At 37.6% G+C, this 20,324-nt stretch overlaps 2 protein-coding genes and 1 long non-coding RNA gene across 13 annotated transcripts in view; 2 read left to right on the top strand and 1 right to left on the bottom strand.

The window, feature by feature from the left end:
- The window catches only part of RNF13 (ring finger protein 13), a 123,557-nt gene extending 116,069 nt beyond the window's left edge, over nt 1-7,488 (top strand). For all 8 annotated transcript variants that reach the window (XM_045851831.1, XM_045851836.1, XM_045851833.1 and 5 more), the window contains 2 exons: nt 5,763-5,843; nt 6,097-7,488. In XM_045851831.1, the coding sequence (XP_045707787.1) occupies nt 5,763-5,843; nt 6,097-6,461 (446 nt within the window). In that variant the 3' untranslated portion in view covers nt 6,462-7,488. The remainder of the gene's footprint in view (nt 1-5,762; nt 5,844-6,096) is intronic.
- Nucleotides 7,489-11,040: 3,552 nt separating this feature from the next.
- On the bottom strand, nt 11,041-17,069 carry PFN2 (profilin 2). 4 transcript variants are annotated; one of them, XM_045851806.1, is made up of 4 exons: nt 16,853-17,069; nt 14,520-14,712; nt 13,992-14,037; nt 11,041-12,716 (listed from the first exon to the last, which is right to left on the bottom strand). In XM_045851806.1, the coding sequence occupies exons 1-4, from the start codon at nt 16,982-16,984 to the stop codon at nt 12,665-12,667; spliced, it is 423 nt and encodes a 140-aa protein (XP_045707762.1). In that variant the 5' UTR covers nt 16,985-17,069; the 3' UTR covers nt 11,041-12,664. The 4 variants fall into 4 exon arrangements, with proteins under 4 accessions (XP_045707762.1, XP_045707761.1, XP_045707760.1 ...); XM_045851807.1 differs by lacking the exon at nt 11,041-12,716 and adding an exon at nt 12,988-13,018; XM_045851805.1 differs by lacking the exon at nt 13,992-14,037 and having other exon boundaries at nt 11,041-12,394; nt 16,853-17,068.
- Nucleotides 17,070-17,094: 25 nt separating this feature from the next.
- On the top strand, nt 17,095-18,899 carry LOC123827293. The gene is made up of 2 exons (XR_006787212.1): nt 17,095-17,328; nt 17,642-18,899. It is a non-coding gene; the product is annotated as an uncharacterized LOC123827293 (long non-coding RNA).
- Nucleotides 18,900-20,324: the final 1,425 nt, after the last annotated feature.

Here is a 20,324-nt window from a genome sequence, read left to right on the forward strand (position 1 = left end):
CTTACTGTGTAGGCCACTATCACTTCATCATCAGAATGTCTAAGAAAAGTTTGACTGTTAATTAAACTTGTAGAATATAGTTATTTTGTAGCATCCTGAACAGTTTATACAAGTATGAAATTATGGGAGATAGAGATGAAAAAAAATCTTTTGTTTTCTATGTGTAACAGTCTGAAGACCAAAAGAGTGTTTTGGTTTATGAATTGGAAACATTTTGATTTCTAATAAGTGGCTGCTTAAGTATTTCTTAACCTCTTCCATTTTATACATTATAAATCAAAGGGGATTATTTAATTGTGAAGTTGAGTGCATGTACTAGAAGATAATACCACACATACATGGACTTTGGAGTCTGACAGACCTGGGCTGGAATTCTGGATCACCCATTTATTGACTGTGTGACCTTGTGCAAGTTTCATAATCTCTGTATATGCATCCCTTCATGTGTAAATGTGACTAACAATACCTGCTTCATTAGATGGGTGGGAGGTGTAAATTAACATATGAAACCAGTCAACAGATGGAAGCAATTATTATTACAAAAACAAAACAATCCCTTAAAACCATAAATAATCTATTAGTGTCATCAAAATTAAGTCATTAAACATTTTTTATGATGAAATAAGAGACTGCCAAAATCATAAAGCAGCTTAAAAATATGTAACTTTATAAATATTATGCTTGTAATTTCTAATAACCAAAAGATCAAGTTAGTTATATTTTTGTCTTAGAATGTTTTGGTTGAGATTTGGCATTTAAATTAACAAAGAGGATTATTTGTTATGCATGTTCTAGTATACTGTAATGGTTTTGAAAAAAGTATGCATAGATAATAATGGAAAAAATCCCAATCTAATTGTTGTAATTTTCTTATAGTTATAGATGCAACTATTAGATTGAAAAATGAAGGGAAGTATAAAACACTTCTATGGGTACTCATCACTCCAGTAAGTTATAGCACCAAACTATGGAAGTCTTAAAAGAATTCATATAGGCTTACAATGTGATGGGAATGTTAGCGTTAGGGGAATTTCTAACAATTTGGAAATATTTGTCAACAAACCAAAGATTTTGACTTTTGGAACCCTTCCACAGGAATAGCCTGTTCTCAAACCTACAGAAACCACCAACTTGAGGCCCCACCACAAAAGCTGGTCAGCACTCCCATACATTTACCATACTGTGGGAACATGGTTATCTTAAATATTCCTAATTATTTTACTGATCTTCACCTTGGAAGGTCTTTCAGAAATGTGACTAATACTTAAATGATTTAAATATTGACAGCCATTTCTAGCACATATGAAATAATAATAGCCTTTTAGTTGTTTTCTTGGTTTTGAAGGAGCAAACGTGCTTCATTTTTTAAATAATTTATTATTATACTTTTTCCATTTCCGTTTATCTCCCTTATACCCTCTTCTACCTCCATCCACTCAATCTCCCCCACAATTACCACACTGTTGTCCATATCCATTAGCCCTTTTTCTTTGTAATTAACCTCTCCACCCCCTAAACCACCGAGCTACCCCCACCACTACCCCCAGAGCTGTCAACCTGCTCTCTATCTATGAGTCTCTCTGTTTTCCTTGTTAGTTCAGTTTGTTCATTAGGTTCCACATATGAGTGAAATTATATTGTATTTGTCTTTATCTGGCTGGCTTATTCCACATAGCATACCGTTATCCCAGTCTATCCATGCTGTCACAAAAGGTAAATTTTCTTTTATGGCAAAGTAGTATTCCATTGTATAAATGTCTGGTAGTAGGTTTTTTTTCTAAAGGACCTTTAAAAAAACATTTTATTTATTTATTTTTAGACAGAATGGAGGGAAGAGAGGGAGAGAAACATCGATGTATGAGAGATATGTCAATCAATTGCTCTCATATGCCCCCAGATGGGGATCTGGCCCAAAACCTTGGCATGTGCCCTCACTGGGAATTGAACCAGTGACCTCTTGGTTTACAGGCCAACACTAAGGCCACTGATCCACACCAGTCTGGGCAACCTTTTAAAAAGATTTTATTGGGAGAGAGGGAGAGAAACCCATAGTTGTTTTATCCACTTACCTACTGATGGACACAGGCTGTTTCCAAATTTTGGCTATTGTAAATAATGCTGCAACAAACATAGGGGTACTTATATTCTTTTGAATTAGTGTTCTGTGTTTCTTTGGGTAAATTCTTAGAAGTGAAATCACTGGGTCATAAAACAAGTCTGTTTTTAATTTGAGGTAATTCCATACAACTTTCTACAGTTACTGTACCAATGTGCATTCCCACCAACAGTGCACTAGGATTCCCCTTTCTCCACATTTTCACCACTACAATATTTGTTGATTTATTGATGATAGCCATTTTGACAGGTGTGAAGTGACACCTCATTGTGGTTTTAATTTGCATTTCTCTCATGATTAGTAACATTGAGCATCTTTTTTTATGTCTGTTGGCCATCTGTATATCTTCTGTGGAGAAGTGTCTATTTAGCCCCTTTGCCCATTCTTTAATTGGATTTTTTTTGGTGTTGAGTTTTATAAGTTCTTTATGAATTTACTCCCTTATCAGATGTATTGGCAAATACATCTCCTTTATCAGATGTATTGGCAAGTATGTTCTCCCATTCAGTGGGTTTATCTTATTGATGGTTTTCTTTGCTGTGCAAAAAACTTTTTAGTTTGACGTAGTCCCACTTGTTTACTTTTTTGTTTCCCTTGCCTGAGGAGATATAGCAGAAAAAAAAATACTGCTACAAGCAATGTCTGAGATTTTACTGCCTATGTTTTCTTATAGGATTTTTATGGTTTGGAGTCTTAACATTTAAGCCTAATTTAATCCACTTTGAATTCTTGTGTGTGGCACCAGAAGGTGTTTTGTTTCTCTTTTCTGTGCAATTCTGTCCAATTTTCCCAACATCATTTATTGAATAAACTATCTTTATCCCATTGTATGTCCTTGCGTCCTCTGTCAAATATTGAGTATAAAAGCGTGATTTTATTTCTGGGCTCTCTGTTTGGTTCCACTGATTTATGTGTCTGTTTTTATGCCAGTACCATGCTATTTCGATTACTGTGGCCTTACAATATAGTTTGATATTAGGTAATGTGATCCTCAAACTTTGTTCTTTTTCAAGATCACTGTTGCTATTTGGGGCCTTTTGTAGTTCCATGTAAATTTTTGAAATATTTGTTCTAGTTCTGTTAAATACATCCTTGGTATCTTGATAGAAAGTGTGTTGAATTGATAGATTGCTTTGGGTAGTACAGACATTTTAATGATGTCAGTTCTTCCTATCCATGAACATGGTATCTGCTTCCACTTATTTGTACCTTCTTCATTTTCTTTCTTTGGTGTCTTACAATTTTCTGAGTATAGGCCTTTTACATCCTTGGTTAAATTTATTCCTAGGTACTTTATTCTTTTTAAAGCAATTATCAATGGGACTGTTTTCTTAATTTCCCTTTCTATAGTTCATTATGGTATATAAAAATGCAACTGATTTATTAATTTTGTATCCTGCTACTTTACTGAATTCATTTATCAGTTCTAGTAGTTTCTTCATGGAATCTTTAGGATTCTTTACGTACAGTATCTTGTCATTTGCAAATAATGACAGGTTTACATCTTCCTCTCCAAGAAGGAAGACTTAAGTCTATAAGATCCATTCACTGAAATGCCCTACTATGACTATTTCTGTCAGCCTTTCATGACCATCAATATTTACTTTACATATTTAGGTGCTTATATGTTGAGTACATAAATATGTACTAGGGTTATATTTTCTTGTTGGATTGTTCCCTTATTATTAAGTTGTGTTCTCTATCTCTTACTATGGCCTTGGCTTTAAAGTCTATTTTGTCAGATATAAGTATTGCTCTCCCAGCTTTTTTTTCATTTTCCATTTGCATGAAGTATCCTTTTCCATCCCTTTACTTTTAAGTCTGTATTTTGTTCTGAGGTGCGTCTCTTGTATATAGCATATATATTGGGTCTTGTTTTCTTAGCCATTTAGCTACCCTGTGTCTTTTGATTGGAGCATTTAAGCCATTTACACATAAAGTGCTTATTGATAGTATTTATTGCCATTTTATTTTTCAAAATTCTTCCTCGTTCTTCTTTTTCTTCTTAAAGCAAGCCCTTTAAAATTTGTTGCAATACCGGTTTGGTGGTAACAAACTCCTTTAGCTTCTTTTTTTGGTCTGGGAAGCTCTTTATTTCTCCTTAATTTTACTTCTATTTTTTTTAAAGATTTTATTTATTTACTTTTAGAGATAGGGGAAAGGAGGGAGAAGGAGGGAGATAAGAACATCAATGTGCAAGAGAAACATCGATTGGTTGCCTCTTGCACTAGGACTGCAACCCAGGCGTGTACACTGACAAGGAATCAAACCAATGATCCTGCAGCTTACAGGCCAGTGCTTAATCCACTGAGCCACATCAACCAGGGCTCTCCTTCAATTTTAAATGATAGCCTTGCTAGGTAAAGTAGCCTTGGCTGTAGGTCCTTGCTTTTCATCACCTTGAATAATTCATGACAATCCCTTCTGGCTTGAAATGTTTCTGTTGAGAAATCAGATGAATCTTATGGGACCTCCCTTGTAGGTAACTGCTCTTCTCTTGTGGTTTTAAAGATTCTCTCATTGTCTTTAAGCTTTGCCATTTTAATTATTAGGTGTCTTGGTTGGGCCTCTTTGGGTCTATGTTGTTTGAGACTGCTTGTGCTTCTTGGACTTGTGTGTCTTTTTCCTTCTCCAGATTAGGTAAGTTTTCAGTTATTATTTCTTCACATAGGTTCTTAGTCCCTTGCTTATTATCTTCTCCTTCTGGTGTCCTTGTGATGCTATCCAGAGATGGGCTTTATTTCTAATATGCCTACCAAGGTTGTTGCCATGTGTGTGAGGTAGCCACTAAATTTAATTGTTCCCTGAGCTTCTTGTAATGAGTTGAAAGCAGTCACAATGGTCATTGCCACTACATAAAAAGCCACGGCTGACTCAAGACTATGTGTCATGTGACATAAGAGTGCCAGTTCCTTAAAAAACATACAACTACTCTTGAATTCCAGAAAGAGCTATGAATTAATAAATATTCATGATTTAAAGGTAGCAAGTTCAACAATAAGAAATGACAAAGGGCACTAACATTAATATAAACACCATTTAGTGAACACTTATATGCCTATCCCTTTGCTTGCATTATCTCATTTCATCCTCACAACCCTGCAAGGTAGATGGAATCTTTTCCCAGACAAAAGAACTGAATGCCAAAGGCTAAGTAACTGTCTAGGCAACACAAAACTGGCAAATGATGGAACAGACATTCAAAGCTCAATGTGTCTCATTCCAATTGTTTTTATTAACCAGTATATTATTTAAAAATTGAGCATAACATGTTTCCATTTTTACTTGAGACTTTAAGAAATCTAAATAGTGAAATTTTGTGTCTGTGGTATAAAATATTTCAGAATAGTTATATAAAACTAATGGAATTATTTTTACCAAAATCTTTTGCAAAGGTAATCAAGGTAAACAAATTTGACATCTTTTAATTTATTTTAGGTAAAAGTTCAATTATTTAAATTAAAACTTCAGTTTCCCTAAGTTGAAGTATGTCCTCAATCTGACAGAAAACAAAAGGTGTTGCTTAAATATAGGTAAAACAAAAGGCATTTAAAATAACTGACCAAGGAAGATCCAACTTTAATAGTTTGAAAAGAACACTTCTCTCCATTTTTTAATAAATTTTATTTACTATTTCCTCTCATAGGAGATGAATATGATGTATGTGCCATTTGTTTGGATGAATATGAAGATGGAGATAAGCTCAGAATCCTTCCCTGTTCCCATGGTATGAATAATCACATATTTCTTTGAATTCACATAGTAAACTTATATTTAGGTTCAATATTAGACGGGGAGACAGAAAATAGTTACTAGCACACCATAAGCCAGGTCCTGTACTAATTAGTGATCTCAATTGTTATAGGATGGAGTTGTATTTATAAAAATTTACATACTTCATAACATTCATAATCATGGTAAAAAATTTTAAATGTTTGAAACCAGAATACTACCTAAAGATGTGTATTTTGCTTCAACAGCTTATCATTGCAAGTGTGTAGATCCTTGGCTAACTAAAACCAAAAAAACCTGCCCAGTCTGCAAGCAAAAAGTTGTTTCTTCTCAAGGTGATTCAGACTCTGACACAGACAGTAGTCAAGAAGAAAACGAAGTGTCAGAACATACCCCTCTACTTCGACCTTTGGCTTCTGTCAGCACCCAGTCATTTGGGGCTTTGTCAGAATCTCGCTCACATCAAAACCTGACAGAATCTTCAGACTATGAGGAAGATGACAATGAAGATACTGACAGTAGTGATGCAGAAAACGAGATTAACGAACATAGTGTTGTGGTTCAACTGCAGTCTAATGGTGAACGGGATTATAACATAGCAAATACTGTTTGACCCAATCAGAGGGTGATTGGGTTATTTCCCTTCAAAATGTTTATTTAGGTATATAATTTGATTTTTTTTGCTCCCTTCACAGATTTCTGTAGAAATAACTTATTTTTTAGTATTCTACACTTTAATCTTACTGAAACCATTTTAAAAAAAAATCTAGTGTTTATCTGGACTGTATTTCATTTTACTAATAAGTATTAACAGACTGTTGCTGTAACTCAAGCATCAAGTCAGCTCTTATTTTGGAATGAAATATAACCAAACATTAATTTTTTTTCTCAGTATAGCTTGCAATTAAGACCTAGATCACAGTATGCAAATTTTGTGTTTTACACACAAGGTCAATGCTGTGGCTGCCTAGCATGAGCTAAGCCAACTTCCATTTCCACAAAGTCACCTCGAGTTGTTGAGTTGGAATGTTTGATCTGATATTACCCTAAATTGCCATCATTAGGGAGGGGCAACAAGGTAATTTAGCATTTTTCCTCCTGTTGGCAGCACAAACTCAAAGCCATCTTTCTTCTTTCTATTCCCAAGTAGTCTTCTTACCCTGAAAGGAACAGTCTATATTGGTGCAGATTTCAAGTTTTAAGGTTTCTAATACTATAGTATTATGTATGAAATTGAGTCATCAGATAAAGTAATATGTCACTGGACTTAAGTTACTGAATTTCAGTATCCTTAAGGGTTTTGTGTTGTGATCAAAGCAAAAAGGAAATGCTATACAAAAATACCAAACTTCAACTTTTAACACACAGATCATATACCTCTTAATAAAGAGCATCTTATGCTAATTAGCCCTGCTACACTATGTACAGAGGAAATTGTTCAAATATTGGATTTGAAAATAATTGCTTATGTTTAACAGAACTAATGATCTATGTAAACAATGTATTATGAAAAGCTAAATTATACATCATTGTAACTACATATAAAATATAGACTTAATGTATAATCAAAATGCTAAGAATTTTTATATGGCCTTGTATGAAGGGAGTTTGAATGTTAATAAACACATTTTCTACTTTAAGAACTTTATTTGTTGTACTATAATATTACCCACATTAGCCTTATTTTTCTATGCAGTGCTATAAAGATGTAACAATTAAGGTAGTTTAGATCAGATAAATACACATCACCTTAGAAGTTTATACAAGGTAACTAACTACTCACAAGCAATTAGGTAATTCCCCCCAAAAGTTAAAAATCATTCCAACAATAGTGTACATTTTGGTACCTTATTGTAATTATAGTACACCTTTACAGTACAGCAGATAGTTACACAGCCTCGAAAGAATAAAGTATATATATGCACTGATATGGTAAATTGTTAGGAAACAAAAGCATATTAGAAAATGATGAGTACACTAGGGAGATAAGCCTTTGTTATAAGAAAAAATAATTTTAAAAGAAATGTAACACTATTAGAATTTCATTTTCTGAACTGCTTTTTAGAGAAACTTTTATAAATAACCAAAAAATAGTTATTGCTGCTTATGAAAATAAAAGTTCAGCCCTGGTTTATGTGGCTCAGTGGATTTAGTGCTGGCCTCCAAACCAAAAGGTCACTGGTTTGATTCCCAGTCAGGGCACATGCCTGGGTTGCGGGCCAGGTCCCCAGTTGGGGGCAAGAGAGGCAATCGATCCATGTTATCTCTTGCACATCAATGTTTCTCTCCCTCTTTCTCCTTCCTTCCCCTCTCTTGAAAAATAAAATCTTTAAAAAAATTAAAGTTCAATAAAGATGTAACAATTAAGGTAGTTTAGATCAGATAAATACACATCACCTTAGAAGTTTATACAAAGTAACTAACTACTCACAAGCAATTAGGTAATTCCCCCAAAAGTTAAAAATCATTCAGTCATTGTCTACTATCTGATACCACCTCATTTCCATCTTTTAAATATAAAACAAAGGCATGAGAAACAGAACAGTTGTTTACTATGATAGTTAGCAGAGCTTTGGAATTTGGTCATTTGTATTTCATTTAACTTAAGGTAGGGTTATGAGGGCAAAACACTGAACTTAGTACCTGACACAAAAATACATGACAATGTAATAGCTTTCATAGTTTTTAAATAAAAACATCATACCTAAAATACTTTTTTTAAACAGGGAAAAGTCACTGTGACATATATGAGATACTGTTTCCCTCAGTTCTTAATCCACAGTTCAGATCAAAGACCCTGGTTCCTTTAAGTTAGAAGTTTTTCTGAGGTAAAAATTACTTTTTAAAAAAACTCCAAGCTGTTGCTTTTAGTTGTAAAATTTATGAAGTGTCTTAAATAACACTGTCTGTGATTGGGCTAGTCCTGATATTCACTTGAAATCTTTTATAGTATCTTCATGGTATAACTAGGACATTAAATGAAAGTGAAATCCAATTTCTTTTCAATACCTTCATAATTAAAGTTTTTTCTGTTATAAAAGGACAGTCACCTGAAAACTTACCCTGGAGATAAATTTATCTTGATATTTTACCTTCAGAAATACATATGTAAAATATATATATATATATATAGTACACTATATTTACTGTATTTCACCATGTATAAATGCACTCCCGTGTATAATACACACCAGTTTTGTGCACATTATACACAGGGTTATCTGCCCATTATCATACCCATGGTATGTAATCATTATACCCATGTATAATGCATATCTTTATTTTCCTCTCAAAAATTTGAGCAAAAAAGTGTGCATTATACACAATGAAATATGGGTATACTGTATCTAACATCTTATATCCTCTTTAACATTCATTGGTGAGCATTTTCTTGTGCCACTCTTCAATGACTTTTATCCTCTGGACAACCATTATCCAACCCATAACCTTGAAAATTAAATTTTGTTGTTTTCCAAGTTTATTACAAGTAATGCCGTATGATGGATATTCTGGTGTATGAATTTGCATAGCTCCATTTCTTTACATTAAATTCCTAGGACTAAGCACAAAGGAAACATGTGCAAGTGTTATCACAAGTGTTTTTCCAATGAAATTGCAGGTAGGGGACCAGTGACTAGTTTCATTATTTACTATTTTAATGATAACAGATGCCAGCTACCAACTACTACTAATCTGTACACACCCTCAACACACTCTCCCTCACCTACTTACTTACAGGTTCATTCATTATGGGTTTCACAATTCTAGTTGCTGCTTTCTAGTTACCCTAACAACTCTTAACAAGTAAAGTGTGAATGCGTATTACCATAACATGTCAAATCATCACAACCCAATCACCAAATTTTCATTTCATCAACCTTTGTTCCTAACAGGGATCTTAATGAGTTAGAAAGTTGAGGTTTATTCTTGTTTTACAATTTCTAAGGTATGCCCACCCAGTTACCAAAGTAGCCCCAAACCTCTATCTTCCAAATTTCCAAATCCCTGTACATACAAATGCAGAACTACTGCCTGACAACACTGCCAAAGAAAAAACTTTTAGTTATGCACAGTAATTTAAGTAAGGCAAAGATACTAATTCTCATTCCCTAATCCACTATTTCTCAAAGGGTAGCACATGGGCTGCTTAAAAGTGATTCAGACTGACCTGCCAATTGTTTCTAAAGGATCTTCTAGGCTTATGGAATCTCCACCTCCAGGGTGGAACTCCAGAGCCCAGAATCTGCATTATAACCAAATCCCCAGTTTCACTTAGACCCACCAAGTTTTGAGCACCCCTGCTCTGAACTTCTGTTGATAGTTCATGGTAATGATTTAATCTAGTCTTAAAGTAACATATTTGCTAAACTTCAATATATCTCAGGAACCTTCTAACCTCTGGGATTAACTTGATTTACATAGCTATGGTTAACACTTCACTCCAAAGCCAGAAACTGCAAGAACATCCAAATTATTTTATATCCTGCCCAAGGAATGTCTTCTCTTTTGTGAGAGTCCCAAGTGGCTGACTTCAGCCTGCCAACATAGCCTAAAGTCATATGACTGTCAACCCAGAAGAATCCACAATGCAAAAACCCTTGTTGTACTGGGCCCCCTACTGCTCACTACATTTCACATCTAGAGACCAGCAAGAAAAGTACTGCAGTGGTACCTGGGTACTTGCTGTTAATTCATTCTGGAACTTGTGACCATAAGTGCTGAAACCCATGAGTACCAAAGGATGAAGCATTTTCTTTTGCAAGGCGGCATCATGACTCATACAAATTCTAGCAAGTGCGACAAGTCCAAAAACACTTTTTGCTCATCAAAATGAAATGTGTACAGGGTGACAAGTTCTGAAACCATCCAGCACTGAGATATGACTGATTTACTTCCTAGTGGATATATTAATCTTCCTCTCGTAAGCCTGTAAATAAGCCTGAGATGACTAGAAGCCATTTTAGTGGAATAAAACCCATTAAAAAGAAATTCCCTTTTATCTATTTTATAAATACAATTCTCATTTTATTTATAATAAATACTGCAGGAACTGGAGTAGGCCATCAGCTGAATTTTTAAAAAAGATTTTATGCCTGCAGCAGAGTTTGGCTTATTCTGTATATTCCCATTGTGTCAAAAATCAACTGTAATAGTAAGCCAGCAATTTATATAAACAACAGGAGTCTAGAATATTTGGTTGGAATAAATTTATTTCATCTGTCTGTAAACAAGGTGTTTAATAGTTATGGCATTTTTTTAAATGCATATTAAATCAGATGAGTTAGACTGTATCCCAGATGTAACAAAGTGCAGGGAAAGAAAAGGACAAATCAGCAACAAGATTTGTTTTTAAATCTGTACATTATCCACAAGGCCCAAACAATAGAAGCAAATACTAGAATGTCCCTAAGTAGTGCCATTCAAAAGAAACCTTTAATAGGTCAGTTAAAATCCATCTCACAATAGCAACAGTTCATTTTAACAACAGTATGGCACAGAATACATATGAAAAAAATTCATCACAAGACAGCCAAGTCCACAATAATGCAACTTCATATAAAAACTTAAGCTGCAAATAAAAATTGGTCCTATGAAGAACAAACTGGACACACTCCAGATGGTTATGTTGGGATACCTAATGTCCATAATGGCAGCCTTTTACAATTTTACTACAGAGTAGAGTTGGTATGCAAAGAAAAGGACAGGAACAAAAACCTAATCTATTGCGATGATGGAATGTCCCTGGGGATTCGATCAGTACAGTTACTGTGAGGTCATGGGAGGAAGTGCCTTTTACTCATTTTGCAGTTGCACTCTTCATATGTCCTGTAGACACTATGAAAAAAGGTTTGTCTACTCACGTGCAACAACAATACTAAAAGCAAACTACTGCAGCTCTCAATAGTTCATCAACAAAAGGGATTATTTGGTTAAATAAACCAGGCACTGCATAAAATAAGATGGAAGCAAAAGAAATACCTTATGTGCAAAGGGAGGGGGTGAAAAAGAGAGGAGTGAAGGAAAGATGCATGCACTTTTTCCTCCCAACCATGCGCTACAAAAGGAAGACTAAATGAGCTAAGTAAATGCTCAAAGTGCTAAAAAGACATTGATCAAATTAGAGATTGTACACCGGCACCTTGCTTATATTAACTTATTTTAGTAATCAATATCCCATTAATTGCTAAACAAAACGATGCCCAACTTGGCATGCCCCCTCCCCCCAAATTTCAAGGTATCATGCAAATCATTATTGTGCTGCAATTATGTTGCCAGATAAGGTTTGATTACATACAGTGGTTAACATACAAATGATCCATTGGGCAAATAGGAATCATGACATTAGAAAATAGGTAAAGAAAACTTAGCTACCATACAATCTGGTAGCACTGTGACTATAATTGGGGTGGTGATGAAGACAGTTGCTAGGTAGATGGGGAGAGGCTGCTTACACATCAGACCGCCTCAGGTATAAAGCGAGTTCATATGCTTTCTTGTTAAGTGTGCCTCCGTGGACACCTTCCTTTCCCATGACTATAACCAATGCTGGAGTACACAAGGAAACAAAACAAAGTGAACAGAATTATTTAATGGGGGGAGGGCAAAAAGAAAGATAACCTTTCCCCACCAACAGAGGGATACAAAGGAGACACAGGTTCATACCCCATCACCCTGCATTGCTAATAAAATTTCCAGAATTAAGACTCAAGCTTACAGCTAGGAAAGTTTAAGAGCAATTTTCCCCTAATACTTAACAGTCTGCCTAGCAGCTAGAACCCAGAGTCTCTCAAGTATTTTGCCATTGAGTATGCCTTCTTATTCAATCCGCCTCCATGGACCCCTTCTTTTCCCATTACAAAGACCAAGACTGAAAGAGAAAGAAGAAAAGTGTTTCAAAAGAAGTGTTAATTAAGAAAAGTCACATAAGTTTTAGCAGACAGAACCCCGATTAATAAGTTAACATTAAGTTAGTTTTCTATGAACTGTCAAGCACTGAAGTCAACTAGGTCTCCAAAAAAGGAGAATTTTCAAACTAATTATATGTGAAAAACTGTAACTTAACTGCATCTGGAAAATCCAGTCAATGAAGCTGCAGTGCTCTATAAAAATATCCTTACACTAATTGGGTGGTGGAGTGAAGAGGGAGAGTGTGATCATTTATCTTCCATTCTAGGGCAAAAACTTCTCGTTAGTATGACATACATGTTAGACTGGCCCCAAAAATATAAACTTAAAAAATTTAGGTGATTACTTTTAAAAATTCTCCCAATTTAACAGTCTTGATTAAGTGTAAACTATTAAGTCTTACCAGTGAGGCTAAATGTGTCCATTACTTCCAGAGGAAAACCAAGACCAAATTTTCAAATAGCATTTTCAGTGCTATTCAGGAAAGGCCAAATTAAAAGTACTTAAGTGTTACGATTACTGATATCCTTACTGTTCTAGCTTTGTTTTTAATTGAGTGTAAAATCCTGAAACAGATTTACTATTTCCAACAACAGGTTCTTCTATGATGCAGTTCAAAGATCTAGCCCCAAAATATATGTATGTCAGATTTTATATTCACTGCCACTAGATGTCAGCAGCGCTATATGGTATAGAAATCTCATTCTGGTTTTATGTCACATGGTTGATGCTTTTTAACATTTATCTGAGCTCAGCTGATATTTAAAGAGATTTGTATATTATTTCTACCACCTAATTTTCCTATAAAGAAATTCTCATACTCATCAATTCACGTTAGAGTAAGAGAAACCATTAGGACAATCACAAGGAGTTAGGAGCATTACAGTAAATTATGGCTCAGAGAAGCTTCAAGTTCCTTTACATGGTAGATTTGGTCTTACTTATATGTGCCAAGTCTGCTGTATGAGGCTACACAAACCCTCTTTATTCACAAAATATTTACACAGGTTAGCACATTTAAATATACTTATAAATTAAGTGTCATATTGAACCTCAATTTTGAAAATTTTAAAAAAGTAGTAAGACATATGAAGTACAGTAAGATTTTCTGCAATGTTGACAAGTCAGGAAACAACACAATTTCTAGATCAACTGTATAAATGAAATATAATTTCCTATTTTTCAAGTCTAAATCACATTTAGTCTTTGAAAATATTTTAATAAAGAGACAACTTACTCCAAAACCCTTATTCTAATCATTTCTCTCTTCCCCAGCAATGTTCCTAACAGAAAAAAATGAGTCAATGTTAATTTTTCCATTTTTATGCTGAGCAATGAAAGATTAAAATGTAAGCAAGAAAGAAAAGGAAGAGATCCAAAGGTGAAAGACATAAACTTTATGTCATAAAGACACTAAAGTAACCAAACAGTGATTTAACAATCTGAATACACCATAAGATTACTATTGGACATGTCAAGCAGTTTAAGGGACAAATTTAGATTTTCAATTACTAAAGCCAAAACTGGAAAGTAGATATGAATATTCTATTTTAGAATAAAGACAGGATCTCAGAGGCTAGGCTGTATATGCAGCTGCTGTAGAGTTAGTAAATTTAAAGCAGTGCCTCCCTTCAGTGCTGGGCAGTTCACAAAAACCACCTTAATAGCCATTATGGACTAACACTTTTATTCCAAATGTTAAAGAAACCGCTTAATAAGTTGTAATGTGGCATGCAACTTTTAACCAAAAGACTGCCCTGCTTACCTCTACCAGCTCTGCCCACTGCAACGTTGTATGTTGGCTCCCCACCTTGACTCTTTGTCCGGATGTCCATTGTGCAGTCACCATCGACGTATAGACTATCTCTGATCACTGAGCACTTCTTTGCTCCAAGAGTCAAACCGTTGGTAAAGAAACCTTCCCGGTCTTTTCCTACAATCATATCTATTTCTACTGGCTGCCCCCCAAAAAAAGAAAAAGAAAAAAAATCAATATAGTTGATTCCTTCAGGCCTCAATATAACAGGAAAGACTGTGTGCCAAGTTTTTACTACCAGTGCAAGACATTGACATCTCAATAATATAAAATCAAGTTTTAGTCTTTTCTAAAGAATCATTTACTCCTATATGATTACATGTTCTATCAGTTAATTAGATTTCACAGTTCACACTGTAGTCTGCCAACTAAAGATCAAATTAAGAATTCTAAATTAGAGAATTAGAGTTAAGAATCTCTAAACAGTTGGTAGTTGACATTAGAGAAACTATGAAGAGTTATTTATAAACTGTATCAAGTCAGGTGGGACCTGAAGTGCTTATATAATGGTAAAGACTCACCCATAAACTAACAGCAACAACTTGTCTATCATATTCAGTTACATTACAGTCAGTCATGTTGCACTGAATTTTAAGTTGTTTGATAGCTTCATGCTTAGTAGGTCTCTGTTCACATCTACTCTGCTTCAAATGGCTTGACAACTCCCCACAGCATGAACTCTTCAAAACCCCCAACCTCAGTGCTTTCCCAAATTCATATTTCCCTCCTATTTTTCCAGCCACTACTCCTTTTTCTCTCCAACTTCCCTTCCCCTCCCACGTCAGTAATCAGTTTTCATTTCGGCAAATGCAAAGAGGATTCTTTCAGTAGTACTGCAGCAGGCCACGGTAAAAGAACAGAGAAAATGGAGGGGGGCTTTGGAAAGAAACTGAGGTAGCCACCAGAACCGGAAAGGAGAAAACATGCATTCCAACATTCCATGAATATGAAGGAAGGCGTCGCCCCCATCAGAACTGCAGAGTCATAGCAGGCCCCAGCCATTCCCAAGCACACTCCTGCAATCTTCCCAGCCAGACCGAGAACTCACACACACACAAAACCAGGGGACTGAAGAAAAAAAGTTGATCACCAGATGCCAATTCTCTGTAAGGACTGTAGTCCCCTGTGGTCATGTGAGGCCTTAAAGTACTAGCATCAGGAACTGAGTTCTACACAGTCAGATCTCAAACCGTGTTTAGTAGTACTTAGCAGCACCCTAACGGGGGGCACGAATTTTGGCATTGGATAGAAAGAGAGCGTGAGGCTGAGAAATTAAGGGAATGGTCTAATATTTGACACAGTCGTCACAATTTTAGAAAAAGCTTCGTGCAGAAAGAGACAAAATAATAAGGTAACACTGAAGGCTTAGTGACAATTATTCCCCACCCATGTGGCAAGCAAATTAAAACCAGCAAGTCACAAAATCAGGCACTGTGAAGCATAAATTTGCATTAGTTCCTTACTACCATCACGAAAGAGGGAGGGACTTGGAGAAGTGAAGTGTCCCTTTGGTGTTCACAGATTACAGAAAACCCTATAAAAGCATCCCTTTTTTTTGGAGATATGTTGCGTAATTGGGGATAACGGTATATCGATGAGTCTCCATAGTAGGAGGAGAGAAATCAATGGCAGTTCGCCATCTTGGAGAATTAAAAAAAAAATCCTATGGAGCCAGAGCTGAAGTCGAGATTCACGAATCCACCTACGTTGTCGGCGCACATTCCTCGGAAGCCCCACCGGCCTGGACACCGGCAAACCTACGCAAAGTCGCTACGAGGATCCCGGGGGCCCGGCAGCCGCCGCCTCCCACTGCCCGTGGGGCGGGAGGCGCGCCGTCCGTACGCGGGGCCAGTGGCAGCCTCCGCCGCCGCCAGAGGACCCCCGCCCGGCCCGGCCCCTCAGGCCCTCGTTTCCATCCCGGGACACTCAAAGCAAACCTCAGGGCTTCCAGGGTACCTGAGACAGACACACGAAGAGAAAAAAAAGGGCCCTCCCCACCCGCCCCAGCTGGTGCGTGCCCCCTCCCCCAGCTTCAGTCAGACCACCTCTGTGAACGAGGAGAGCCCGGCCGCCGCCCCCGCCTGTCAGCGCAGCCCCGAGCAAGGGGGCGTCCCCGGGCCTCGGCCTCCCGGCCAGCCTGGCAGCCGCATCCTCGGCGCCGGCCGTCCGGCACACCTGCCGGCGCGGCCCTCTGTGCCACGGGCCCGCGCTGCGGTGCCCCCACAGCCGGCCGGCACCGCTCCTGTCCGGGGACCGGAATCCGCGCCGCCCCCGGTCCTCACCGTAATGCTCTGGAAGACGCCCCCAGCCGTGGCTGCCCAGACGTATTTGGCGTCGCAGTAGCCGACAATGGCGGCCTCCTGGCAGCAGCCATCGCACATCAGGTTATCCACGTAGCTCTGCCAACCGGCCATCTTCGAGCCCTTCGCACTGCAGCGGGGATGGCGAGAAGCAGCAGGCGCAGCGGCGGCGGCAGTAGCGGGCGGCGGCGGAGGGGGGGCGGGGCGGGGGCGGGGAGGAGGCGGCTCTGCGCAAGCACCGACCGCCCCCCTCCCCGAGGAGCTGCGGTGGGAGGACGCGGGGACAGCGGTGAGGGACAAGCCTCGGAGCACGCGGACCCGGCTGCTCGCCCGCAGCCGCGGGGCTGACTAACCCGCTCTGGGAGGCTGAGGACCAGTCGTGCAGACAGCGGCAGCGGCGCGATTGCTTTCCACCGCTGCGCCCCCGGTTCTCTGCGGCCACGGAGGGACGTGCGCGCGTGCGTGCGATCCTTCCGCGGCGCCCCGACTCAGAGGGTCCCGGGAAGGGAGAGGGAGACTGAGGCGGGGGGGCGCGGAGGGATACCGCTCGGGGACAATCACTGCCGCCACGTGCCGAGAACGAAGTCCCGGCGCGACGGGTTGCGGGGGGTTGCCTAGCCTCAGACCCGGGGCCCGGGGAGAGGGCTCTTTCCCGGTCGCATTAGGCACCCGTGGGATGGCGGTGTCTGGGAAGCCTTGGAGTCCCCGTGACCGTGCAGTGATGCGTCTCTTGGGAGTGCGGTGGTTTGAAATGCAGTATTTTGTGCCTAGGTGTCGGATTGCAGAGTTACCCTAGTGACGGGATGCGGAGCGTTTACTCCTGTACGTGGTGGGGGTGGCTGGTGACAGTCGCCCACTCTCAGGCGTCCCCAGTGGGACCCTCTTCCCTGGATCCTTCTACTCCACGGCCACACAGGCAGCCGAGCCGGCATGCTCCTGCAACCTGCAATCAGAGCAGGCGTCGGTGACTTACAGGAACGGTTCTGAGTTTTGCGGATCTTTCATTGTTGCCTCATTTGGGTATGAGGGACCCCCGCAGTCTGTGGATTCTTTGAATAGAAGAACCCCTCCACCCTTCCCTGCTTAATGTTGCTAATCGTGTGTGGCTAAACTGCTTGTAAATCCCGAACAAAAAGCGATCTGTGTAAACTATTTTTGTTAACTGGGAAAGTTATTGGTGGGTCGAAGAAATCGTTGAACGTACAAAGAATAAAAAAACCTAAGAAGGAGTTCACTGAATGAACCCAGTAATATTTTTGCTCTCGAAGAATAAAATAATTTCGGGACCCAAACCTGAAAATGGCTTTAAAAAATTACAAGGTAAACGGTGGGTATAGTCCGTATGAATCTCGCATCATCTTTAGTAACCTCTGGGCTCTATAACCAGACAAGGAATGAGATGTCTTACAATTCCAATTTTAAGTGAGAAGAAATTATCTGCTTCTCAAGAGAAAGAACAAAAAGCATTTAAAACATCGAAAAGCGTATTTTCAACTTTAAAGTTAGCATGTAAGGTCACAGTTTGTGACAGGAGAATTACACGAAGGTAGCTTAAGAAAGAAGAAAAATGTTGCTAAGCAATCTAATTGGTTCTGAAGTTTTGATTTTTTTTTCAGCTGTTTGCTTTGAAATGAACAGTTACTCCTGAGTGAGGGACACAGTAGGAAGCCCCCCCACCAAAGTCTCAGGAAGACACATTGTGTCAATGTTCAAATGTTTTGGAAACCTTATGTGGTGTAAAATGCCTGCCCAAAATTGTTTCATCTCAAGTAGGCCTGCTACCTGATTTATTTACACGTGCTAGTTCTTTACTACTCTGCCTTTTTGTAGTGGTTGTTGATGGTTTTAATCCTTCAAGTTTAGTGATTTATCACCTTAAAGGTTAATGTTGTAGTGTGCTCATTACATGGATATGTTCACTTTGTGAGATTTTATCAAACTGTACAGTTAATGATTTGTGCTTTTGGTAAATTTAAACAGTAAACAATAATGAGAAGAAAGAAAAATAATAAAATGATAATTTAAAGTATATTGAAATTCAGTTTTATTGATCTACTCTGAAGTCTTTGAGATTTCATTTCTAGACTATTCACCTTGTTATTTTTATATCAAAGAGTTGGAGATAATTGCATTCCATTCTTATTTTATTGTTGTCTTTAAACAGAAAAAGCATTAGACTACCTGAATATTCTGGATATTCAAATCTCAAAAGATTGTAAAATATCTATTGGGCAAAACATTTATAAGAATTTAAAATTTCTGTCATTTTTCTATATTTTTCAAAATGTAATAATGCATTCTAAAATAACTTTTACTTTCCCAACATAGTAAAATTTAAACAACTATGAAAAATATATTCTGTATAATAGACTAACTAGGTTTTACAGTTTAGGTTTTTAGATGATATACTCAGAGTCTCCGTTTTCATTACTGTGATAAAACAATCCTGTGCCTATTTTCTTTAGAACCAGCTTCCTAACATTATGCTTTATTTTATTTGTATACAAGATCTGTTCCTATTTCATACAATTATTGTTTACCACATCATGTCTCAAAAGGCTTAAATAAAGGTTGAATACAGTTTTAGGAATATCAGTAAAAATTAAGTGCAAGGGAGTATCAATATGAGAAAAAGCATTACCAATTTGTATCTTTCTCACTTTTTTTAAGGGTACCCAATCTCTACAGTGATCATATCAGTGGCTGGGCAGAAGCAGATACAGTTATCCAGAATGATGTAGCCATTAACAATCAGTAATAGCACATTTAAATTTGGAGTGCATTATTGTGCATTTATTTCAAAATTCTTTTATTCTTATTTTTGAAACAGAAACTATGTGGTAAATCAGATTCTTTAATGTATCAGTGGAGGATGCTTGAGCCATTTAAGTTCAAGAGTAAATCATCTGATGAATAAATCACTTGACATTTTAGCATAATACAAAGAAACAAGAAGTTAAGTTGTAATTGTTAAAATGTATTCAAACTAATAAACATTAGGGTAGGAACTAAACTGTAGCATATAATTACCCAAAATATAGTAAATCCATAATTAACTAAGCCCACCCTCTGCCCTCAATTAACTAAATTTTTCACCTCCATACTTCATTTTTGAAAACCAGTTTTAATTATACAAATTCTTACAACAATCAAGAAAAAGTTTAGAAATGGAGAAAAATTATCTTTAATCTCACAAGCAATACAAATGTTACCTTGTGAATGTATTCACTCACACTTTCCTCCATTTTAAAATCATTTTTATTTTTCGATTATAGTTGACATACATTATTTTATTAGTTTCAGGTATACACCCCAGTGATTACACATTACATAACTTACTAAGTAATCACCCCAAGCAATCTCTACCCACCTGACACCATACATAGTTGTTAGAATATTATTAACTATATTCCCTATGCTGTACTTTACATCCCCATGACTATTCTGTAACAAC

Source organism: Phyllostomus hastatus, unplaced genomic scaffold (genome assembly GCF_019186645.2).
Source record: "Phyllostomus hastatus isolate PE091 unplaced genomic scaffold, TTU_PhHast_1.1 phas_contig_86, whole genome shotgun sequence".
Taxonomy (NCBI): Eukaryota; Metazoa; Chordata; class Mammalia; order Chiroptera; family Phyllostomidae; genus Phyllostomus; species Phyllostomus hastatus.

Excerpts from the sequence above, each read along its gene's own strand:
- PFN2 (XM_045851806.1), bottom strand. The coding sequence starts at position 16,984 with ATGGCCGGTTGGCAGAGCTACGTGGATAACCTGATGTGCGATGGCTGC. Across the intron at positions 14,713-16,852 it reads GCGTCTTCCAGAGCATTACG|CCAGTAGAAATAGATATGAT; the intron begins GTGAGGACCGGG and ends TTTGGGGGGCAG. Across the intron at positions 14,038-14,519 it reads AGTGGGCAGAGCTGGTAGAG|GAACATTGCTGGGGAAGAGA; the intron begins GTAAGCAGGGCA and ends TTTTTCTGTTAG.